The sequence below is a fragment of the Mercurialis annua genome, linkage group LG2 (assembly GCF_937616625.2).
Source record: "Mercurialis annua linkage group LG2, ddMerAnnu1.2, whole genome shotgun sequence".
Lineage (NCBI taxonomy): Eukaryota > Viridiplantae > Streptophyta > Magnoliopsida > Malpighiales > Euphorbiaceae > Mercurialis > Mercurialis annua.
The window spans coordinates 13,193,516-13,218,355 of record NC_065571.1 but is presented as its reverse complement, the minus strand read 5'-3'; the positions used below and the strand labels follow the sequence as shown (position 1 = coordinate 13,218,355).

Genomic DNA, 24,840 nt, shown 5'->3' with positions numbered 1-24,840 from the left:
CTACGGTGTAGTCCGGAGTCCCCGTATCTAGTGGCTGGGCCACCAGCGAGTTGGACTCGCAATTGATATTTACGATTGGGTTGAATGATAATGATTATTCGAGAAATGTGTCGCATGCTAGGATATTAGTTTCGTATGGATCGAATACATGTTTATATGTTTTATATTATTGTTTTCTTGAAATGCGATGCTATGTTTTTATATTAATACCGTTAGTAAATGTCAACTCACTCAGTATTTTCCCAAATACTGACCCCTCACCTTTGATGTTTCAGGTACTTAGTATGTGGACCTAGCTAGAGGCCAATTTTGAAGTCCAGAAGTCAGCTGTGTATGTGTAGTATCTGACTTCTGTGAATGCTGCAGTAGTGGTCCCGTGTGACAGAGTCGTAGCTTAGGCAGCAGTACATTTTGATTGTACATATTACTTGCTGTCCTGTTTATATGTTTTTGTAAGCTACGTGTTTTATATGTTGTGCACGGCACCAGATGCCGGTGATATGTTGGATACACTAACTGATGGATATAGTACCGCGAGGCCAGTTCGTACAGGGTACGGTAACTAAAGCCCGCGAGGTTTTTGAACAGTTAGTGTAAATGTTTGTGTATACATGTTATGTATACTTGCTTCTGTTGCTTTGTGCTATTTGTTTATTATTTGCGAAAAATTAATAGTGATTTAAGGCTTGCTACGGGTTCCGGAGCTACCACTACCGTTCCCTAGCGCCGGTTGCGGCTCAATATTTTGGGTCGTGATAGATTTTAAATCGCTAATTATTGGTGGGAATTCTTCCCCCCCCCCCCCCCCATTTTTTGCCGCAATTAGTGACGGATTTTAAAATCCGTCGCTAAATTACGTCTTTTGCGACGGAATTTTGCGACGGATTTTAAAATCCCTCATTAATTTGCACTGTAAAAAAAAATTAAAAGGTATTAAAAATATTATTTAAGATAGTATTTAATAAAAAAATAGTAATTACATTTTTTAATTAAATTTATATTATTTCAATATAACGGTTTTATTTATAAAATAATAATTAAACCTTATTTATGAAATAATAATTGTAGATTATTTATTTATTTAAAGTATATAAATATTTTAAAAAATTATTAATTATAAAAAAATTATCTTAGAATGCCAGATTAAATTATGGAAACAAATATGTGTTGTTTTTAGTTACATTTAAGTATAATATACATAAATATATAACATGAATATGAGCTGGTTAAGATGGAGTTACGCGCGGAAGAACTACAAGGTTAAAGAGTCTTGAGTGGGAGGGCGCGGATGGGTGCATGATTAAATAAAAAATTGCAAAAATAGACAGGCGGGTGAGTTACGGAGGGCGCGGATGAGTGATTGATTAAATAAAAAATTTATTTTACGATTTAATTTAAAAAAATAATTTTTTAAATTTTAACGGAGACTAAAATCCGTCGCTAAAATTTTTTCCGTCGTTATCAAACGTTGCGACCAAAAATTTAGCGACAGACTGTTTCTGTCGCAAATCCGTCGCTAAACATGTTTAGCGTGGAATTTTGGTCATTTGGCAACGGAAAAATCTGATGCTAAATCACTATTTTCTAGTAGTGTTCAGCTTTGGTAAAACCCTAGAGACTTCCATCTGTTTTGACTCCGCAGACACAACATCCCTATACGATCTTCCATCTCGAAAGGAAGGCGAGGTAATAGGTTTCGGAGCAGCCATAATATGTTCTTCTCTCTGAATTGGAATCAACTTCTTGGATGGGAACTTTGATGCAAAAGCCCTAAGTTTGAACTTGCCTATATTCACCATGTTCATCTTTGCTAGGATCCAAGACATGGGTTTATCTGATTCAGGCCTCAGAAACCCAAAGCTATAGTTACGCTTTGATAGTTTCGTTGCCAGCGAAACCCTACCCACAACTCCATATCGTGCAGACACCATTTCCAAATCACGATATCTCCAAGTTTTCAAAAAATTCTCGAAGTAAACCAGTCTAAGGCTCTCCTCTAACTGATCGTTCCTTGAATGGGTATCCACTGTGCATGCCTGATTAGGGTTAGCAACTATGGTATCCAAAATATCATCTCCCAGTTGAAATTGTTGTGACTCATTCCCTGTGCTACGGTTGATGGATTGAAACGGGTAGCTGTTGATTTCTTTGTTATCCGGCTAGATGTTCATGTGGCGGCTAGAGTTCCACCTATCTACGGCGGCGGCGACGGGTCTTACCTTTTCCATCAATGCTTTTTTATAGAAACGTTTATATTTAATACCAAATATAATTTAAAAATTCGTAATAGATTTTCATTTTCCCCGCCTCATGTTGATATCACATGGCCATAATAATCAGGCCCGGCCTTGGTGGCCTATGCCTAGGGCCTCAAGTACTAGAGGGCATCATTTTATATGAGATCCTTTAAATATGCATATATATTAAATTGTTTAAACATATAAATTTATTATATTTTTTTGTAATAAATTCTTTTATTTTAAAGATTATTTAAATATTTTAATGATTAGACCTTAAATTTTAAAAGGCCCATATTTATATAATCTTTTTAAAAAAAATAAATATATGAATCTATTTAATATAAATAATTATAGGAGTTTTTTTAGTAATAAGTATTGTAATTTATTTTTAAGAATTAATTGGACTCATTGATAATTGTGTGTAGTTTGTGACTGATACAAATAAAAATAATAAATAAAAATAATATATTGTTTATATATTTTTAGCCGTCTAGGAAAATTTCTCTTTATTAGTCTATTTAATAAAAAGTTATATCCTCCTTGTATCATTTTCTATAATCTAACAAATATCTGTTAATAATCTAACAAAAGCGTAATTCTGTAAGAAAAAAAGTGAAAAAAATGCAATTTAAATTTTAAAAAACTAAGCGTATATTTATAAAATATTCGCTCGCCTGGGGCCTATTTTTATCTAAGGCCGGCCCTGATAATAATATAAAATCCATCAAAGTAAATGTCAGATTCACTACTAAAATTCCTTACATGCACACTAATTTTGAATTGGGCTTTTTATACGTTTTACTGTATTTTATGAAACATTTACTTTTATGCCATTGGTTTTAAATCTTTACATTGAGCACCAATTTAATTTTCTTTTTTATACCTAATTTTTATATTCTTTTCTTTTCTATAATTTCTTCTGTTTTTTCTCATCATCATCGATCGATTTCTTCTCCCTTCTCCATGATGGTGAATACTAAGCCACGGCGGAGACAACAGAATGGTGGCGAAGACTCAACGGCGGCAGATGCAACAAAACAACGATGAAGATGAAACATCGACGGCGGCAACAACTGAATTATGGTGAGGCAGAATGGTAACGGTGAAGAAGGAAGAACGGAAGCGGTAGAGAAGGCATAACGGCAGCGGCAGAAGGCAGCATAACGGTTTCTTCTCTATTCTCCACGATTCTCTGAATAATTATTGTCTCTCTTTATTTTATTTGTTGAAATTTGTTTAGTGAATTCTTATTATTAAATTGCTAGTGAACAAATTAGGGTTTATGAACAAAGTTGTTAGATTAATTGATAAACTTATGATAATTTTGATTGATAACAACTGTTTATTGTAATGTTCATTGGTTGATTTGAATCAATTAGATACATAGGCTGCTTGCATGTATTATTTTGTTTTTTGCGCGATGTGTGCTAATGTATTTGTTTAAAAATAAATTTGACTGTGAATCTCATAGGTTCAGAACTATTTCATCATAACAAACAAAATATAATTTTTTGCAGATGGTCAAATTGAAGAATAACTAATTACAACTCTAGCAATTATTAGGACATGGTGTTTGTTAAAATTGCAGATGACCAATTTTTTATAGTCATATGTTTGCTTGTGGTCTTTTTGATTATTATTTTAATATAATACTCATCATATCATAAATTGCACATATTATACTCTTGAATTATTGGCTAATGTCTATCACTTTTCTTATTTCCATGAACATGTGGATATTAGTGTAGTTGCTGGATTGAACCATTATCCTGTTGGTGATCTTTCAGCAACTATTAGCACGCTTACCATTGCCTTTGGTGCAGAGACTACACACGATATAATATCAGGCAATTTTGCAAAGTATTATGTTTGTGTGAGCGACTCAATGCATGATTCCAATGCTTCAGTTATTTTGTAAGTCCCTTAATAAATTTTTAGTTGTCATTTGTCATGTATTTGAAATGAACAGAAAACGGCGAAACACACATCTCAAAAGTAGGCAATTCTTGGCTAGTGGAATTCTCGATTTCACTCATCAGCCAAATTAATTGAAATGGTGTTCTGCATATTATTTGTGTTTCATTTTTCAATTATTGTGGTTACGCCACAACATGTGATAGCAAGCGGAGTTACCTGATTTTTTTGAATCAAAGCAACATAAAACTATAGCATATGCATGCTAACAGAGCGTTAATATTTTCATTTTTATTTGTCTTTAGGGCTGATAAAGGAGACTCATCAATTAAGGCGTCCTATGTGCATCATCTAACAATATCGAAGTTACTTTATGTTCGCGGTTTCATCAATATGAGTTTTAAGGTTTTTTGTGTCGGATTCTAGTCAAGGGTTGGTATGTAGAATAATTTTGTGATTTTATGTAATAAAATTCTGTTAACTCTGCATTTATTTGTGTTTTGTTGTATTTCTGCGTTTTTTTATTCTGCAGAACGATTTGTAGATGATGATTGATTGCTGAATTATTGTAATGTTACAGTGTTGTTGATTTTATGTTGACTTTATGTTGATATTATGTTGATATCAACTAATTTTTTTTTATTTTAACATTGACAAACAAGATAATATTGTCTGTGAAATAAATGCCTCCTGTAAGTTTGCGGAATAGATGTTTATTTGAAAAGCAGTAGGATGGAATGTGGAGTGCACATATTTGTTTGAATGATTGATCTCTTTGTGTCTTTTTCTCGATAAACGTTCTAAAATTCCCTACATAAACATGTGCTATTGGTATTCAGCCATTTTTTTATAACTTTCATTTTCTAGAGTGTTAATTTATTAGAATGTACTAAATTCATTTCGGCATTTTTGAAATCTGGTTGGTTTTTTTGCTCCTTATACTATGTTCTACGTACAAACTTTATTATAAAATCAATGTTGAATTTTATTGATGTACAATTATTTAAGCTATATTAATCAAAATCAACGCAAAATCAACTTGATGTCAACCTAAAATTAATATGCGCATATCCCTAAAATTAATTGAAGGTCAACACAAAATCAACATAAAATCAACATGTGTATACTATTTGTCATTAAAATTAATCAAATATCAACTCAAAATCAACACAAAATCAATATAAAATCAACATGTGTACATTATTTATTGTTAACATTTTTGTCAGTTTTAATATCAACACAATATCAACATAATATCAACAACATTTAATAAACTGAATATTATTAATTTTGTAAATCTTTTTTAACACTAATTTTTATTTTTAATATTTATTTACCTTTATTTTTGCTAATAATTAATCAAAATTTATTATTTATCATATATTTAATTTTTTATATATATCAATATAAAATCAACATTAAATCAACATTAAATTAACCAAAGATTAATAAATTATTTTTTCAATCTAAAATACCAACACAAAATCAACATAATATCAACATAAATTCAAATTTGTAATATTATAATAATTTAAAATCATTATTTATATTTTTTACCAATCCAAAATCAACACCATGTCAACACTGTATCAACATGAGATCAACATTATAACATTACAATAATTTAACATCATTATTGTCTTCTTCACCGATGCTAAAATCAATAAAATATCAACCGAAAATCAACATCATATCAACATTGTAACATTACAATAATGCAACATCATTATATGTCTTCTTCCCCGATGCTATCATATCATTATCTAGTCTCAATTTAATTTAATTTGATTTTTTTAGTTTATTAGACAATATTATCTTAGTTGTCAATGTAAAAATAAAAAAAATCAGTTGATATCAACATAAAGTCAACATAAAATCAACAACACTGTAACATTATAATAATTCAGCAATCAATCATCATCAACAAATCGTTCTGCAGAATAAAAAAAACGCAGAAACACAAGAAAAATGCAGAAATAACAGAATTTTATTCCATAAAATCACAAAATTATTTTACATTACATGAAATGAGTATTAGATTCTTTAAAGATAATCTTTATACATGTTTAATGGTGAAAACAACAGTAAAAAATAAATAAATTACAGATCTGAAATGAAAAAAAAAAGAATTAAAAACTTCAGATCTGAAATCAAAATGATAAAAGAAAGATGGCGGAACGGCGGAGGCGAAACGGCGGAGGCGAAGCGGCGGAGACAAAACGGCAGAAATGGAACGGCGGAGGCAGATTGGTGCAAAGAACAAATCTGAGATTTGTGTGAAAGGTGAATTGAAAGAGAAAGAAGAGAGAAATTTGAGGAGAGAGAAAATAATTGTAATTATGAGGGTTTGTGTTATTAGGGTTCTATTTATATGAATGGTATAAAAGTAATAATTTCTCCATAGCATGGTAGTTTTAAAATGTCAAACATGTGTTGGTATAAAAATAAATCAAACATGAATGTTGGTTATTTGAGTAAAAAGCCCTTTTGAATTATGACATCACTTGAATACTAAAATAATTCACTGAAATCTACTAAAAATGTGCGGGCACACTCGAGGGTTTGTCTTTGACAGTGGATTTCTGATAGACATTTTGTGGATTTTAAATGCAGCTATGAATATTATTTTTTAAATCTATAATGTTATATAAAAGTGTATCAGTGATGAAAAAATTTTATTTATGGATAAAAATATTTTTTTTATAATTTATAAAATTTAATTATTAAAAAATTTCAGTAATCCTATTCAGCCATTAACAATTACAAGAGGATAAAATTTCTATACAAATCTTCTTAATCTTAATTATGTAAATAATTTTTAATTATAATCAACAACTTGATTCTTTTTCCTAATCCTTAAATTAAATATAAAACATTATAATCTATGAATAATATATAAATTACAAAATCACGTTATTAATAATATGTAAGTATAAAAAATTAAAACATTACGTTTGACAATTTTAAATATAAATAAAAATTATAGATATTTACAATCTATATTTACAAACATTACATTTGGATATTATTGCAACAAAATAATGCGATTTGGATATTATTGCAAAAATTAAAAGGTTTGGATATAATTGCAACAAGTCGTAAAGATTTAGATTTTTTTTGCCATTAAGCCAAAAAAGAATTATACACTAATATTAAAGGCACTGTAATCAACTAAATGATCATGGCAAACACAACAAATAAGAGGCAACAAAATAAACAAACAAAACCCATCAAAATTTTCTCATGCTGTAATTTTAAAATTTCCCTTACTGTAATTTACTACTTCTAGCTGCTAAAATTGAAGATCATATTTATAAAGAGCTAAGACTCTCTACAAAAAAATTATGTAGCAACCTCATCTTCAGAGCCAAGACATAGTGAGGGAATCTGTCTAAATTTTTGAAAATGGAGACATCATAAATAGGAATCTGTCTAAAACAGAAAATCAGACACTTCTTTTCAAAAATTTATGTCGATAAAAGAAAAAGCTTTACGCAAGTGATTTCTTTCTTTGAAAAGATTAATATATATGTTTTATAATTTATTTAATTATTAGATAGAGAAGATACCAGTGATCCAATCGCAACTAAAGCCCAAAATTTTGAAACAACTTCTTAATTTCCCTCTTCTATAATCTGTAAGTGAAAATATAAGTGAAAAGAAATGGTACATTCCTGACAAATAAATGAAAATAAGACTAATGCGTATGAGCTCTAAACTTTTTAACAAACTCAATTAGTCGTATGGTGTTAACACGCACCGTTGACTTTCATAAAGAAACAAGTAATGACGAAAAAGATAATAATGGTAGGTATGTGCTTGTTTCAGATGTAGAGGCAAGCGCCTATTATACAATAATAGGTGACAATGGTGCATATCTGCAAAACATGGTGTATTAGTCACAACAACATGAATAATAAGCATAAATAACACTATAATGTCTAATACAATAATTCAAGTACATTATTTTAACACAATTTCTTGCTGAGTTTTGACATAACCAGGTCTAGTTAGCAAGTGATATTTCTACGTCGCATTTCTTGCACTTATCGTTCTTGCACTCCGATAAATCGTACCAGACCAGATTATTATCAAAGCAAAAATAATTTGCTGTAACTTAAAACAAGAAAAGACACATTTTTACCAAAAAGATTGCAGCAGATGGAGGAACACAGCACTATATAGAATGCGCAAGAGGATGATAGTATTCAAACAATGGTTGCCTCTTGGCATCATACTCTAGATTCCCTTGCTGCAGAAGTCCATGACTATCTAATTACTTGTCATTAATATATAAAAAGTCATACTCTACGACCAAAATTCACAAAAAGGAACAGAAAACCATTGACATACTTTGCCCACGAGTTCCATTCACCATGAACTGGGTCAAGGTTGCATCAAAATCTGATATAACCTGTTAAACAAAACCCAAACAAAAAAATAGAAAATTAAGGACTCATCAATAGCTGCCAAGAGCTTTGAGCATTTCCTCTTCAGCGTAGGTCCAATGGGCTCCGTATCAAGAAGATGCACTCTTGCTTGCTTCACAGATTGAAAACATAAAAATGAATACCCAAGTGACAATGCAACTACATGCGCGACATCATCTTAAACATTTTAGATATACATACTATACTATATAATGTCATATTCATGTTAACTCAAAAAAAAAAGATTGAATTCTGTTAATTTTACATGAAATGGCAAGAAACCCAATAAAAGAGGTAACATACCTTCTGATGGTCACTTAAAATATAATAGCTGCTTGACATCTGATGTTGGCTATAGGCCCTTATTTTTTATCCCTTGTTTTGATGATAACTAAAGCCCACTAATGTGTTGATTGAATTATTGCAAGGCCCAATTTCTAGAAGCATCTTGATCTTTCCTCTAGCAACAATGAAGGAGGGTATTTTCGGAATCAGCTTGAAATATACCAGCCCAGCACTATCAGGTTGTCAGTGTACCTTGTACTGCAATCAGGCTGCTAGCACTACCAAACAAACCTGAGTTCAACCTGATTGGCCAGATCAGCCTAGAATAGGCTCCTCCTCTTGTCACCATGTACACCTTGCATAGAGGATAAGAATTGAAGGAATATCCTGATGTGACTCAGCCCTACTCTCTAGAAGATTCTTGGAGTCTATAAAAGGCATTCTTCTCCATTTGCAAAGGTGTGGGAAATCAAGTGAAAAAGATCAAGTTTCCACATTCTCAAGAGCTTTCAATCCTTGGTGATTTATCTCAAAGAAAACTAGGAATAGTTTGAGTGAGAGTTCATACCATCTTTCTGTAAACATCTTGTGAGGAATAGAATAGGTTCTGGGTAGAATCAGATTTATTCTTCAAAGGGTATTAGTTTGCTGAAGCTATCAAATCAGCTTGTAAGTTACAGACTAGCTTCTGGGTAGAACTAGGGTTGTATTCTTATTGGCTTTATCTCTAGCCCGTAATAGAGATCTCAGAGTGGAATAATTAAGGATGGGGATCCTTAAGGAGTGGATGTAGGCAGGGTTGCCGAACCACTATAAAAATCTGGTGTTCAGTTTTATGCTTTAGTTTCTGCTTTACTTTAGCTTCATCTTAAACTGTTTTTGAAAGAAAGCTTTTCTTTTAAACTAAACATAACTTTACATTATCTCTGTTTTTATACTCTGTTAAAAAGGTTTTCATAAGTCTATATCACGCAGCTCTCAAACTGATCCATATTTGATTAGCTTGTGAAGACTTTACATTCATCAGGACGAAGCTATTCCATTAGCTTTACATATTTAAGCAAAAGTTTTTAAGTCTCAATTCACCCCCCCCCCCCCCCCTCTTGAGCTACTGCTGGACCCAACATCTGATTTTGAAGCTCATCACAAAAAACAACTCAAGTTCCTTCTGCTATACAACCCCTGTATTCCCTACAACAAACCCATTTCAATCTCATATTAATAACCTAACAAATCCTTGTTACTCTAGGCTCTAGCCATAATTTTGATATTTACTTCTATGAACTTGATTAAACTCCAGCAATAAGCTAAATCTCCGATCAAATTGAAACTTTTTGAACTATCTAAACACACACCAAAGTACCGAATCGACGACGGTCAGGTTCAGTACGAGTACTAGGCATTAATTCAAAATCAAAATCCAAAAAGAAACCTAAAACAAAATCAAAATCAATTAATTAAAACCTAAAGAGTTGACATTAATTGATCACTATTTCTATTAACCAATAATTGTTAATTGAAATTGCAATTGCAATTTCAGATCGTTGTAGATGTAGATTGATCACTAAATGGCAATTACTAATTTTTGGATGACAGAATATTTGAACTCCAAAGATAAGAGTAACGCCGTTACTTTTATTGTGTACAAAACAGAGAAGTTTTATGACACCGTTAATATTTGAATAATAATCCCTTCTATTATTGTGTACAAAACAACTCAAACACAATTATAACAAACTCAAACACAATTCTCTTTATATACATGTAATAATTCCCTTAAAAGATAGTTGCAATCTAGTGAGGATTTCACATCTCTGAAACAAAGCTGTCAATTTGTGGAAACAATGCTAGCTTCTTTAGTAGCTTTTCCTGGAATTAATTGTATCTGCAAGTGATCCGGAAATGAAGTGCGGATACGAATGTTGCTCAGCTTTTTTCACTTAGTCAGCATATAGTCAAGGAGTCTCGTGGATTCTGCGTCCCCATTAAAATGTACTTCGGATTAGCTCCAATCATACTAAAAAACCTTTAGCTGGAAGTTTAAAACTCGACATCAAAGCTTCTTCAATTCAGGCGCCACTTGAAGTATTGAGAACAAATTAGCATGATCTGACTTAGAAGGGGTATCCCACAATTCAATTAACTTTGGCATGGAACACAATTCATGTTGCAAAGCCTAAAAGTCATATACAAGACCATAATCACAATCAAAAACATATTTCGATCTTGATTGAAAATCAATAAAACAAAAACATACCTCCATAATATCAATAGTAAAATCAAAAGCTTTCGCACAGGAAATTTGCTTGTAAAGCTTCTAAATTTTATCCCTGAATTCCTTCTTCGGATTGAACGCAACATGAAGACGAAACATAGCTTCTGAACATATTTCTTTGATGTCTATGTTGACATTACAGATGTCCTCAAACTCCATGACAAGCAACATGAGGCCTAAGCCACTAATCACAATGTTACAATCACCCTCTGTACTAAACAATTTGTAACACCTCAAACATTTCAGACTGGGAGAATTCACAGCCAGATTCTGCATATCAACTCTTATCGGCGTTAACGCTTGCAGATTAGGTGAACCAGACAAGAGGCTCGCCAAGCAAGAATCAGGGATAGCATTACCCAATTTTTTCAGATGAAGCATGTTGAGATTCGATAAAAGGACAGGAGATGGGACGTTCTTTATGTCTACACCCCTTCCAAGTTCCAAAAACCTCAGAAACCAGCGTGAACATAGACAGGGGCATTTGAAAAATACCAGGGCATAATTGCAACTTGAACTCTTCCACATTATGATTTATAGCATTTAATTCAATATTTGAATCCAAGTTTTTATAGCACGGAGAAATAGAAAAAGACTTGAAACTGCTTGAGGTTTAAAGCATCAATGTCCGCTTAGCCATATTCATCATCCATCCGCAGTGGCGGAACTAGAAATATTTTATAAGGTGGTCATATTATATTGAAACTTTATAAGATGAGTAAAATTGAAAACAAATAAATTTTACGTGGGCAAACTATATAATTTAAGGTGGCAAAATCATATTTTTCAATTCCATATCAACGTTTTTTAAAGGGACTCAAAATTATAAGGTGGGCGATTGCCCACCATCCGCATATTCCTAAGTCCGCCCCTGATCATCCGCATCTTTAATGTTCTTCTTAGAAGACTTCCGGTGATGGTAGCTCTCCCATCGGTAAAACGATAACTACGCATGCTGGTCCAGCGATACCTCCAATTTCTTGATAAGATGTTAGTAGGCACAGCGTCTTTTGTCTCAAGAAATGACATAATGTGATGTAAAACATGTTGGGGTAACGTATTGAGTCTGTCTTCAGTCTTTATCCAATCTTAAATTTCGTCCATGGTAAATCAATGTGTTCACTTGATTCGAAGGAGATGATGCATTGTACGAGTCTGTGTTTTCGAGTCTGCTTTTTCTTGAATCTCGAGTCTGCGTTTTCTTGAAATGATGCAATGTAAGAGTTTATGTTTTCTTGATACGGAGATGATGCAATGTAAGAGTTTGTGTTTTCTTGATACGAGATGATACAAAAGAAAAGAAAAAAAAGAGCGTTTTTTATTTTGTTTATTGTTTCGTGTGGATCTTGGGTACTCGCTCTCCCAGCCGTTAGATTTTTCTCGCCTTTGACAATTATGCCCTTGTAACAGTACAACACCGCTGAGATTTTATTTGTAAAATATAACTACTTCTCCGCCTAATTCATTCTCTTTCCTTTTCAAATCGTATTTTTATTTTTAATTTACAATATTTAGTATGTTGGATTAGTTCTCCTCTAATTTCCCTATTCTCATATTTAAAACAAAGGATCAATTCACCCCCTCAACTTGGCACAAAATATCAAATAAGTCATTTTTACCGTTTTTGGATCAAACAAACCCGCAACTGTGCACTTCAGCATCAAATCAGCCCCTCTAACAGAAATTGTATTAAACGCGCGAAAAAATCGCGTTGATACTTGCTGGCCTGAAAATTGCAAGAAACATTTAACACGTGTAGGCTGGAATCATTAATCATAACTACTCATTACGAAATAACACAAAATCAAAAAAAACCCTTCTCTCCTCGATCAATCCTAACTGTTTTTCCTTCTATTTGACCTAGGTTAAAATTGGAGATCTTCTAAATTAACACACTTTGCTCTGATCTTTGCTTTCAAAGAGTGAAATACACCGCTACAGAAAACTCACATAGGATTCGTTGTGAAAGTTCAAGAGTTCGATGCATTGAAGGGTGCCTCCACTGTCAAATAGAGAAGGGCAAAAAACGTTTGTAGGTACTATTTGTTACTTTAATTTATTATTTGTAAGCATATAAGTTCGTGATGGTGATAGAGAGTTATGTTGATGGTATTTTGTTTATTGTGTGATTATTTGCTGTTATTAGGTGTTTTTATCAAATATTTAACCTAGTTCAGTTTGTTATTAGGTGTTTTTGACTGTTCTAATTTGTAGTTTTGGATGCATTGTTGGTAATTTTAGTTTGTTCATGTTGTTATGGCAGAATGGTTGACTCTATGCCTATCAAAGTGTATTTGAAAATTAAGCATGGTGGAGTATTTGTCTTTCGTTCTGAATTTAGGTATACTAGTGGGAAGTACTTTAGACAAGTTATTAGTGATCTAAGCCAACTGAACTATAAAAGAATAACACATATAGTGAAGGGGTTGGGGTATGGTCAAACTCCCAAAATATTTTGGTTGCCTAATAGGGGACTTGTAAGTAATGATCTGAAGTTTATGTACAATGATGAGTTTAGGGATACTCTATTAGAGGATGGTAGGATGTCAAGGGTGGCTAATCTGTCTTTATTTCTTGATCATGAGGTAGACCAGCCTCATATTTTGGGTAAGGGCGAGGTCTTGTTATTGAAGTGGAAAACTGATGATGGGGATGATAATTTAGAGGGGATAGATGATGAACCAGTGGGGGAGGGAGTACACAATAGGGCTGCAGTTGGGGGGTAGATATGGAGGATGAGGCTGTGCAGTTAGGTGTAGAGGATGAGACTGTGCAGTTAAATTCAAAGGATAGTGATGAGGGTCATGTCCCAGCGGCTGAATTTGGCAGGTTAAAGGAAGAGGACGAAAGGGTACATGAGGACTTGGCAAAAATGTGGGATGAGATAATAGCAAGGCGAGAATATGGTAGGGTAAAAGAGGGGATAGAGGTTGAGAGTGAGGCTCCTAAGAACCAGGTTGATGCTGCAGTGGCAGAAGAGGAGGGCATAAATGCTCCTATGCATGACAATGAAGAGTTAGATCATTTGTTTGACATAGAGTGGCTTAGTGGGTTTGTTGCAGAGGAGGTGCATGAACTAGTAGAGGAACAAGGAAGAAATGAGACCCCAGTACAAATGGGTTACAGAGAAGGCCCTCTATTGGCTAGAAGGGCTTCATCATCAAAGGGAAAGAGGAAGCAGCCACCTAAGACCAAAAGTAGGAGCAAGGCATCTGTGACTGACAGAGGCAAGAGAAGGGTAAGTAAGTGGGCTAGTTTGTGTGTGGTAAGAGAAACTGATGCAAATATTGATGATATGGAAGAGGATAACAGTGGTGATGAGAGGGCATGTGGGTTTACAAATGAGGTTGATTACTTTTTTTATGTCAATGATAAGGAGTTGAGAGTGCCAGAAGAAAAATGAGAGAGAATTACAGAACCAAATTGGAGAGAATTGTAAGGGCTCAAAGAGAGGCAGAATTAAGAGATGGTGAAGGGGTTCCAGAGACAGTTAGAATAGATGCCACAGTAGTCCCAGCTCCCAATCCTAATGCGAAGGTGGTGTATGACCCTACAACTCCATCTTCTGCCTTTGTGGTTGGAATGATATTCCAAAATGTTGCTGAGTTCAGAAAAGCTCTTAACAAGTATGCGGTTAATAGAGGTGTTGAGTTGACAAGAATGAACCAGCCAAAGTCAGGGCTACTTGCAAAAAGGAGGGCTGTGGGTGGACTGTCCTAACCAGCAAGCAAAGTAGCACTGAGGACTTCAAGGTTAAAACTTATGATCCCCAACATAGGTGCTATAGAGAGTTCAAAGTGAGACATTCAACTCAAAAGTTTCTGGTTGATTATTTTAAAGATAGGATAACTAACTTTCACCACCTAAAGGCCAAAGAACTCAAAGCCAGGGCTATGAAGGAGTTAAAAATGGATGTTACTGAAATCAAGTGCAAGAGGGTAAAAGCTGAGTTGCTTAAGGAGTTACAAGGGGACTATTTGGAAGAATATGGCTTATTGTGGAACTATAGGGAGGAGCTGTTACTTACTAATACTGGGAGTACAGTGGAGGTGTTGTCTATAGGGAACAATCCTGGTGAGTTTGGTTGCATGTATATGTGCTTTGATGCTCTGAAGAAAGGGTGGAAGGCTGGATGTAAGCCTATTATAGGTCTTGATGGGTGTTTTCTCAAGACAATTTGCAAAGGAGAATTGTTAATAACCATAGGAAGGGATGCCAACAATCAAATATTTCCAATTTCTTGGACAGTTGTGAGGACAAAGTCCAAAGCAACTTGGAGGTGGTTTCTGAACCATCTAAAGCAGGATTTTAATTTAGGGGATGGCTCAAAACTAACACTGATAAGTGATATGTAAAAAGTAAGTACTCCTACCAATTTTATTATGTCTTTCAAATTATGACTAATTTTTTATACTTATTTGTTTACTGTTTCAAGGCCTGCTTCCAGCCATTAAGGAAGAATTTCATGAGGCAGAACATAGATGGTGTGCCCAACATATATTCATGAGGTGGCAGAAAAGATGGAATGGAGGAGATTTCAGGAAGCAATTTTGGATGTGTGCAAGAAGCACATTTGAGGAGTCCTTTCAGGACCAGCTTGAGGATATGGATGCCTTAGTTAATGGTTCTATTGAGCATTTGCTAACATATCCAACCCATACATGGTGCAATGCATATTTCAGATTTCATTCTAAGTGTGATTCAGTAGATAATAACATGTGTGAGTCATTTAATGGGGATTTGTTAGCAGCTAGGAAATTGCACATTTTAGGACTCTTATAATGGATTACGAAGGATGCCATGTCTAGGATTCATAAAAAGAGGTTGGAATGTCAGAAATGGTACATTGATGTAAGTCCTAGTGATGTGATGATGCTTGAGAAAAATATGAATAGGGTTTAAAGGGATATTTAGAGGGGAATGGAGATGCACAATATGAGATCTCAGTCTACCACTTTATCCGTAGACTAACCTATCATTTTATGACAAATTATTAAAATAGTAGTATTATCATAACTTTAATTATTACTTTTTTACATACGATAGTGCCATTATTTTAATGACATGTCATAATATGATAGGTTTTAGTCCACAAATGACGTGATATACTGATTCTATTTATAGATAAAAATACGCTCTTCACAACTTATTTATAATATGTATTAAAACTTTTTATAATTCTAATCAACCATTAAAACTTCTATAGATATTAAAAAAATTCTATATATATTTTCAACTTTAATTATTAAAATATTTATTAATCTTTTTTATGGATAATTTTTTCTAATTCTAATCAACAACTTAAAAGTCTTTTTTAATAGGGAAATATCAAAAACTATCCAATTTTATTAGGCCAAATGCTTTAAAAAAAAGGCAAACCTTTTTTATAAGTTTCACAAAAGTTCTAACCTTTTATTTTGGAGATTTTGGCTAGAAACTGATAATTTCATTTTAATTTTGTCCAATTCTCAATTGGCACATGCTTTTACTTATGTGGCGCCTACGTAGTGTGCCACACAATATGCCACCGTGGCAATTATCAGGTTAAAAGTGTATTTAAGTTCTTAAAGTTTAAAAAAATTAGCAATTTTATACTTATAAATTTTTTTAACACATTTTACCCTCTTCTTCACTTAAATATTAATATTTAAAATTAAAATATTGATTAAAATAAATCAAAACCTAATTAAACACTGAAAGGTGTCGGAGGTATCTTAAATATTTTAAGCTATACGGTCTCATAATGTACTACACCTTTGATAGGGAAAATCATTTGTACAGGAGCGGACTAGAGTTTGAAGAGCGGAGATTAGGGATCGGTGAGTTCGGGTTAGGGTTTGATGTTAGTAGTAACGATTACAAAGTTGTAAGAATTCATCATCTTACATATGATGAGGTGGAAGTTTGGGTTTATAGTTTAAAATCCAATTCATGGACAAGATTTGACGATGTTACATTCGATGTCGAAGCACGTAAAAGCTGCTTGATATTCGTGCAATGTGTTGATCGACTAACTAACTTTCCGATCATAGTAGCTCGATTTGATTTTGCGAGTAACAAGTTTCAACTGCTTCCGTTTAGATATAGTCGTGAACATTTGTATGTTCTCGAAGGGCAAGTTTGTTTAGGGTTAGGTAACAAGAATGAGTATGATCAGTATGAGTATAAGCATGAAAGGGATGAGCACGAGGTTCGTTTACTCGGTGTTGCCGACGAATATGATGATCCAGTGCAAATTAGGAGAGAATTAGATACTATAAAATGTGAGTGACATGGTAACTTTATAAAACCTTTGATGTTTAATCCAGAAGTTGGTTTTATGGCGGATGCAGCCATGTTTAGCGAGCATGATATTGTTTGGTATGACTTGAAGAAGAAGACATTTGAAAATTATGAAATTGGAGGCGTTTCTCATTATTGGAAAAATTCAGTCAGTTGTTGGGAAACTCTCTTACAACTTAATTCTTCTAGCAAGATGGAATTAATTAAAACTTTATAGATGGAATTAATCAATGCTTGCTATCATTATATCTCAGCTATTATATTCCATATATTAATTTAGAGGCCGTTTGGTTCAAGGTTGGAAACCGGAATCGGAATCGGAATGAGAAGGAATGGGAATGAAAATGATTGTTTTCATTTTTTGTTTGGTTCAAAGTGTAGGATTGGGAATAGAAATGAGTAAAGTTTAATAACAAAATTATTTATTATTTATTGAAAATATTTTTTTTATTTTTTTTAAATATTTTTTATATTAAAAAATTATTTTTTTTAAAATCAAATATTTTAAAAAAATCAAAAAATTATTTAAAAAATAAAAAAAATATTAAAAAATATTTTTTTATTTAAGTATTTTTTTTAATTTAAAAATATTTTTTTAATATTTATATATTTATTATTTATTATTAAAATATTTTGATAAATTTTGATTCTCATTTTCAAAAGTTCATTCTCATATGATAAAGGGGGAATGGGTGATTCTCATTGAAAGGGGAATCACAATCTCATTCCCTAATATAATTTGACAAAATAAACACAAATAATGGGAATCATTCTCATTTCCATTCTCATTTCTCCCTTTTTTTGTTCAACCAAACGGCCCCTTAGTTTCTTCCATTCCTAAGATAACATATTTATCCTAATAAATCATCCATTTAAAATTTTTCAAGTAAAAAGAATTCAAATAAGTTTATAGTGAGGGTTAATTTTTTTCAAAAAAATCAATTGAAAAAATGTCTGGTACAAATTAAAGTTAAAATATCATTTTGAAACAAAAAATAAGGAATTGGTATAATTTTGACCAATCCGCTTTTAAATTTCAAAGTTCGATATTTATAATTTGTTTTGTAAAAAAATATAGGCTCTGCCCATTTTTTGATTTGGACGTATTTTCGAGAATATTAAATTTTTTAGGTCACTTAATTTATCCATTTCAAATCGTTAAAAAATGTCACGCAGTTATGATTTTATTACAATGGAAGGTCATCGTCGTAAAAAGTCATTTGAATTTATTGCAAATTATAAAGGTCAAATCCATCCTCAGGTCCCTCTACTCTTCACCTTTTTTTCAATAAGTCCCTCTACTTCAATTTAACGTTTACGGATCCCTTAAATTTCAATTTCATTGTTATTATACCCTTTTATAGATGGAATTAGGAGAGTGTACCTCACTCTCCGTTAATGTGAGTGTGAAAAAATAAATATGACATTTAACTTTTAAATAAAGTAAAAAAATACCTTAAAGTCCTTATATTTAGTTTATACTACAGTAATATCCTTCTACTTACTCTACAAATCAAAATCAAACCATTTTTTTTAAAATTAATTAATTATATTATTATAAATTTATATATTAATAGTTTAATTTATTTTGAAACTTAATTTTTATTTTGAAATAAAATTCAATTCGTAATTATAATCCCGCCATCGTCTTTTTTCCCACTCTGATCGGCACCCGTATAAATTTTATTTAATTAATTACAAAAATTTAATTTTAATTTATTTAAATATTAATTTAAATCGGACTTTTTTTTAATGCCGAAAAAAAAAATTCTGCCGGCCACCACCGCAAAGTGGTGGCCTTTCTTTCCTCCATTAATGGAGGAAATTGTTGTTTCCTCCATTAAGGTTCCATAATGGAGGAAACGAGCTGGTTTCCTCCACAACGGAGGAAACGAGTTGGTTTCCTTCATGGAGGAGACGAGCAGCTCGTCTCCTCCATGGAGGAAACCATTAAGAAAACCCAGATCTGGTTTCCTCCATTAATGGAGGAAAATCCTCCATTATGGAGGAAAAAAGGCCATCACTTTCCAATGGTGGCCGGCCATAAAATTTTTGTCCAATATTTTTTTTGAAAAAAATGTTATTTGGTCCTTTAATTTTAACCTCGTTATATTTTTTTGTTTTGACTTAACGGAATTTATTATTTAATGGAGAGTGTAGCACACTCTCCGCATTCCATGCGTCTAGGGGTATAAAAACAACGAAAATGAAAGTACGGGGATTTAAGAACAACAAATTGAAGTATAGAGACCTGATGAAAAAAAGGTGAAGAGTAGAGGGAACCGAGGATGGATTTGGCCAATTATAAAACGGTGTTGAGTTATACCTTATTAAAAAAAGAATATTGAGTTATACTTAATTTCTTTTATAATTCCATTATATCACGTAGGCAAAAACGCAAAAGTTTGATGCGTTTTGGCTCGGGTGATATATATTCTGTTGAAATAATTTGAAAATTTAGTAACTTTTTACTAATATTTTGAATTTAATATCTTTTCTATCATTTGGAAAAAAAATCTGAATGGCCATTCAAGTTTAATATCCTATTTTTGATATCAGCGTTTTCATTTCAATTCTTTATGTTTTGATTAGGAATGCTGCTTCACTGAATAGCTAAACTGGTCTCAATTTTATTACTGACATTAAAATAGTTGACTATAAAATAAGGAACAATTTTAAATACAAGTGAGAAAAAATAATAAAAATGAAAAGCTTAGGATTGAATCTATAGGCTAGCTAGAGAAATTGGAAATTAAATCAGCATTGAGGAAGATCAGCAGGTGGAGGAAGCAATTTCTGATGAGGATGTTCCCCATCCTTCACAATCCAAGCCATCTTCAGTCCCCAACTTGTATGCACTTCCAAATGACAATGCATGAACCACACTCCTGTTTCCAAACAATATATACATTAGTATTCTTACTTTTTTTATATATATAGACCTGTTCATGGGCGGGATTCGAATAATAAATACTATTAGATCGGGACGGTGGGTGAATCCTGATCGGAATTAGAGTTTTGTATGTATGAGAGTCTAGTCTGGTTAGGCCCGACCGACACTCATCCAAACCGACGCATAGTCAGGTTTATAAAGCTAGCCTATTAATTAACATTGATTAAGACAATTATGTTTATAGTCATATTGTAAGAGAAACAAGAAATATGAACCTGGATTGTCCGCAAGAAACCGAATAGCAACCCACCCGCCGGAGGGTACGCCGATAGTATTCCGCTCAACAGGATCAACAAGATTGAATCCTGAACGATCCTTCTTCGGATCAAAGTTACCGAAACCTTGACCAACGACAAAGAAATTAAATCCATGCAAGTGAAGAGGATGACTCTCAACACCAAGAATACCAGTGTCCTGCATTATCAATTCCACACTAGCATTGTAAGGAAGCACAACCACCTTTGTCCCCTTTCGCACCATCGTATTATTCGGCGGATTCCCCGTATAATTAAACGGAATCAACGGTTTTCTCGGAAAATCAAGAGTATAAACACCCTTAGATTGACCAAAGAAATGAGATTGAAGTAGAGCCTTTTTCGGCATTGTAAATGAAACATTATTTACCGAAGCAGAAAATCTAGCTCCATTCGGACCCTGACAGGTTTTGTTCTTATGACAAGGCTTAGTTCCAAGGCCAATTGTGAAGAAAAATTGCTTACTAATCTCTTTAGGCACATTGCAAGGAAAATCTTTACTCGCTAAGCTACGAAACTTATTCGTAAACTTCATAACAAATGAAGAATCGTTAAAAACGGGTAATTTTGGTTTAATAATTGGAATTTTTTTGGTTGAATGAGTGTGTTTATAGAGCAGGAGAGCAGCAACGGTAGAGTTGTCGAAAGGCGCTTGGCCCGTTGCGTAGGGTTTTGCAGTGATTAAGAAAGTGGTGTTCGGGTGGTGAAATTTGGTTTTCAAGAGAACATTTGTGGTTTGGCCTGGAGCTATGACGAGGATTTTGGTGTCGAAAGGTTTTACGTAGACGGCATCAACATCGACTACTGTGAGTGTGTGGTTCGCTATGGTGAAAAAGAATTCGGTGTTGAGTGCAGCGTTGATTAGACGAAGAAGATACGTCTTTCCGGGCTTAACATGTAGCTTGTACGTATCTGCCAAGTTTAAATTATAAATATAGAATTTCGGAATGTTAAACAGCTTATCGAAATATAAACGAAATATCAAAATCGGAATATTCAATTCGTGCAACATTGCTAAAATATGAAATACCTTTGGTAGAACAATTATAGAATGGCCCTGGAAATCCATTAATAGTGTAAGCATCAGAAATATTTGGTCCACCGCCTGATTTAAGAGCCTCTTTAATCACTGCTTCAGGATCTGCATTAAACCACTCCCCTGCATTTCAAGTTACCAATTCCATTTAATTATATGAGCCAAAAAACTTGAAATTTTTGGATTCTTTAGAAATAAAATAGGGGTTATTGATTCTGGGAGTCACTGTACTTTCCCAAAGTTGCAAAATGGTCACCGAACAATTTTTTGTTCCAAAATGGTCACTGTACTTTGTGATTAGTAACTTTCGGCGATCACTAAATAAAATCCGGTGACTTTTGTCCTATGTGGCTTGCCGGAAGCTGACTCACACCTTTCTTTTTGCCGGAAAATGTTTAAAAAATTAGGGAAGAAGATGATGATGTAGAAAAATAAGAGTAATATCGACATTGACATGGCAAAAAGGAAGGTGTGAGTAAGTTTCCGGCAAGTCAAATAGGACAAAAGTCACCGGATTTCATTTGGTGATCGCCGGAAGTTACTAATCACAAAGTACAGTGACCATTTTGGAACAAAAAATTGTTCGGTGACCATTTTGCAACTTTGGGAAAGTACAATGACTCCCAGAATCAATAACCCTGTCTATTTGGAAATTGTATTGTAATTTATTAATTTATGTACCTAAGATGATTGGAAATTGTTTGTAAGGCTTGGGAAATGGGTAAGAAATGCCAATCTTGGGATAAATGACTATAGGCCCATACACAGTATTTCTTAACCAAGAAATATGGGCATGCCACCAAAGAGTTCCTCTTTGTCCTTCAATTGTGTAATTGTACACATAACTTTTACCTCTTTGTATTGGGCATTGGGTTATATATGCTGGCCCATCGGCCCACCCGCTTCGAATTTGTCGAATCCCATGCCTGTTCAAATCAATTATTATTATACACGGTTGAAAGAACAAAAAAAAATTTTGATAATAGGGGGAGGGGAGCGTTGTGGGAAGAATCGATCCTACGACCTCGCAGATTGCTGTCAGCGCTTATACCATTCTGTATTTCCAAAAATATTTAGTTACTACATTTTACAAATATTGAGTGAAGATGGTTCATACCAATGGATGGAAATATTGTGTTTGACATGGTTAACCACATGAATAATAAGACGGTCACCCTCTCTAGCAACAATCCGAGGCCCTGGAAACTGACCATTAACTGTTACCATACTCTTCGTGTGGCAAACTCTTGTCACATTTTGTTCAATTATCTGCAAATTAATTATTCATCAAAAAAATCTGCAAATTAATTTCATTCCATATAATCGCGCAATCAAAATAAAAGACAGTTTACCGATAAAAAAAAGTGATATGCTTCGCATTTTCATTTTATAAAAATTTATGAACTAAGAGTTCGAACGTCCGCATGACTATATTTATTTATTAAGATAATATTTAAAATGTACGTAAATAAATACTTTTCATTTTGTAGTCCACGTCTCGCATATAAAAAGTGCGAAAGACAAATAAAAAAAGATTTGTAAACATACATCAAATTTGTAGTGCCTGGTAATAGCTATTGAATTCTCCACATAAAAACACAAAGAAATGAGTAAAAGGAGACAATAAAATTGTGATGATAGCAGAAAAGAAACACCCATTTTCCTAATTTTTTTCTCAACTATCTTGATTTCAACATGCATAAACCTTACAATTTATAATAATGAATTAGGCAAAGTTGGTGGGTTTATTATTTAATTGATTTCACTTTTTAATTTATAGCTTCATGGCTATATATATACACACAAGTTCAGTTTAAACTAAAGAGCTAGCTAGCTAGCTATACAACAAATAGTTTTATTTTCAAGTAACCATATTTGCTTGCTAAAAACTACTAATAAAATGTTTTTTTGGTTAAATTATTTAGTTGCATGCATTTTTCTTACTTTAGTAATACATATGTTTATGTAATTTCTTATTATTAATTAGCAATACCTATATACAACTTTATTTGTTTAACCTATTTTCTTCTCCTACATATATTCCTAATTACTGGAGTAAAAATTAAGTTCCTAAGACACAAACCATTATTTGGTGCCAATCAATTTGCTTTACCATTTGTTTTCTTGCATTATATAGTATACTTCAGATTTACATTAAATTTCTCTTCAATTAATAATGTCAATACATCTGAATTAAATTTGGTTAACTTCTTAATCAAGATTTGATGTTTTACTATACATTCATTTGGTTGTTTAATTATATTGTTAAATTTCTAGCAGGTGCAATTAGTTATTTGTCTCAGTTAACTGTAATGCTTAGCTTGGTGGTAAAGCTAATAAAGGTCTCACCCAAATAATCAGTTCTAAATTAGCTAGGTGTGTCTGGTGCTTACTTAAGTAACAAATTTTACCCAAACTTGCATATCTAGGGAAATGGATATTGATATAAATTTTTGGCAAGATGATATCTGAATTTTGACCAAATTGATAAAAGTAAATAGAACAAAGGTCAACGCCCCCCTAAACTTGTGACACGGAGTTATCTAACTCAATTTATACTTTTTTTAGCAACTAATCCCAAATTTTTTTATTTTTGGGTCAAATAACCCCATAATTTATATTTTTGTTTCAAAAAATAGATTTAGGATAATTATATCGCAACAATTAGGGAAGTATGTAATAACTTTTTTACATTCCTCACCTCCGATTTGTATTTTACGCGTTTTAAAAATACAATTATGGGGTTATTATTAGAGTTATATATTTAAGCTTAGTATAGTCATGTAAATAGCTTAGCATAACTCTCTTTTCTTTCCCGCTCTTTTCTGTTATTTGCCATGGATTGATGACATGGCAATCTCCTTGTATATAAACTGTTTTTACAAGATTAATAAAGCAGAAGAGTTTTATCTCCCAAATCACAAGTTTAACATGGTATCAGAGCAATATTTGCTCTCTGATTTTTCTCAGCAGTAACTGCTACTTTTCTCTCACTTTCTTGCATTTTCTCAGCTGCCAAACAGCTCTTATCTTCTTCTTCTGTTGCCTGTCTAATAAACAAATTAGATCATCTTCTTCATCCTCTTCTTGCGATTCAGAATCTATTCTTTATATCCATTTCTGATCATCTTTGATTCAGAAACTATTCTTTTTCTCCTTATTTTCTTGCCT

General features: G+C 32.9%; 3 protein-coding genes and 2 long non-coding RNA genes across 5 annotated transcripts; 3 read left to right on the top strand and 2 right to left on the bottom strand.

Annotated features, from left to right (window-relative positions):
- The first annotated feature begins 3,041 nt into the window (after window positions 1-3,041).
- LOC126667265 (uncharacterized) lies at window positions 3,042-4,746 on the top strand. Its single transcript, XR_007638128.2, has 2 exons — window positions 3,042-4,154; window positions 4,460-4,746. It is a non-coding gene; the product is annotated as an uncharacterized LOC126667265 (long non-coding RNA).
- A 3,062-nt stretch (window positions 4,747-7,808) lies between these two features.
- LOC130015167 (uncharacterized) lies at window positions 7,809-8,348 on the bottom strand. The gene is made up of 2 exons (XR_008790189.1): window positions 8,299-8,348; window positions 7,809-8,032 (listed from the first exon to the last, which is right to left on the bottom strand). It is a non-coding gene; the product is annotated as an uncharacterized LOC130015167 (long non-coding RNA).
- Window positions 8,349-14,543: 6,195 nt separating this feature from the next.
- LOC126668213 (uncharacterized) lies at window positions 14,544-15,926 on the top strand. The gene is made up of 3 exons (XM_050361425.1): window positions 14,544-14,857; window positions 14,923-15,488; window positions 15,580-15,926. The coding sequence occupies exons 1-3, from the start codon at window positions 14,544-14,546 to the stop codon at window positions 15,924-15,926; spliced, it is 1,227 nt and encodes a 408-aa protein (XP_050217382.1).
- A 961-nt stretch (window positions 15,927-16,887) lies between these two features.
- Window positions 16,888-17,643, top strand: LOC126668212 (uncharacterized). Its single transcript, XM_050361424.1, has 2 exons — window positions 16,888-17,407; window positions 17,477-17,643. Exons 1-2 carry the CDS (start codon window positions 16,888-16,890, stop codon window positions 17,641-17,643), a joined length of 687 nt encoding a protein of 228 aa, XP_050217381.1.
- Window positions 17,644-20,036: 2,393 nt separating this feature from the next.
- Window positions 20,037-23,328, bottom strand: LOC126668211 (laccase-17-like). The gene is made up of 6 exons (XM_050361423.2): window positions 23,218-23,328; window positions 22,787-22,938; window positions 22,351-22,595; window positions 21,664-21,792; window positions 20,595-21,545; window positions 20,037-20,314 (listed from the first exon to the last, which is right to left on the bottom strand). Exons 1-6 carry the CDS (start codon window positions 23,326-23,328, stop codon window positions 20,184-20,186), a joined length of 1,719 nt encoding a protein of 572 aa, XP_050217380.2. The 3' UTR covers window positions 20,037-20,183.
- Between the last annotated feature and the right edge of the window lie 1,512 nt (window positions 23,329-24,840).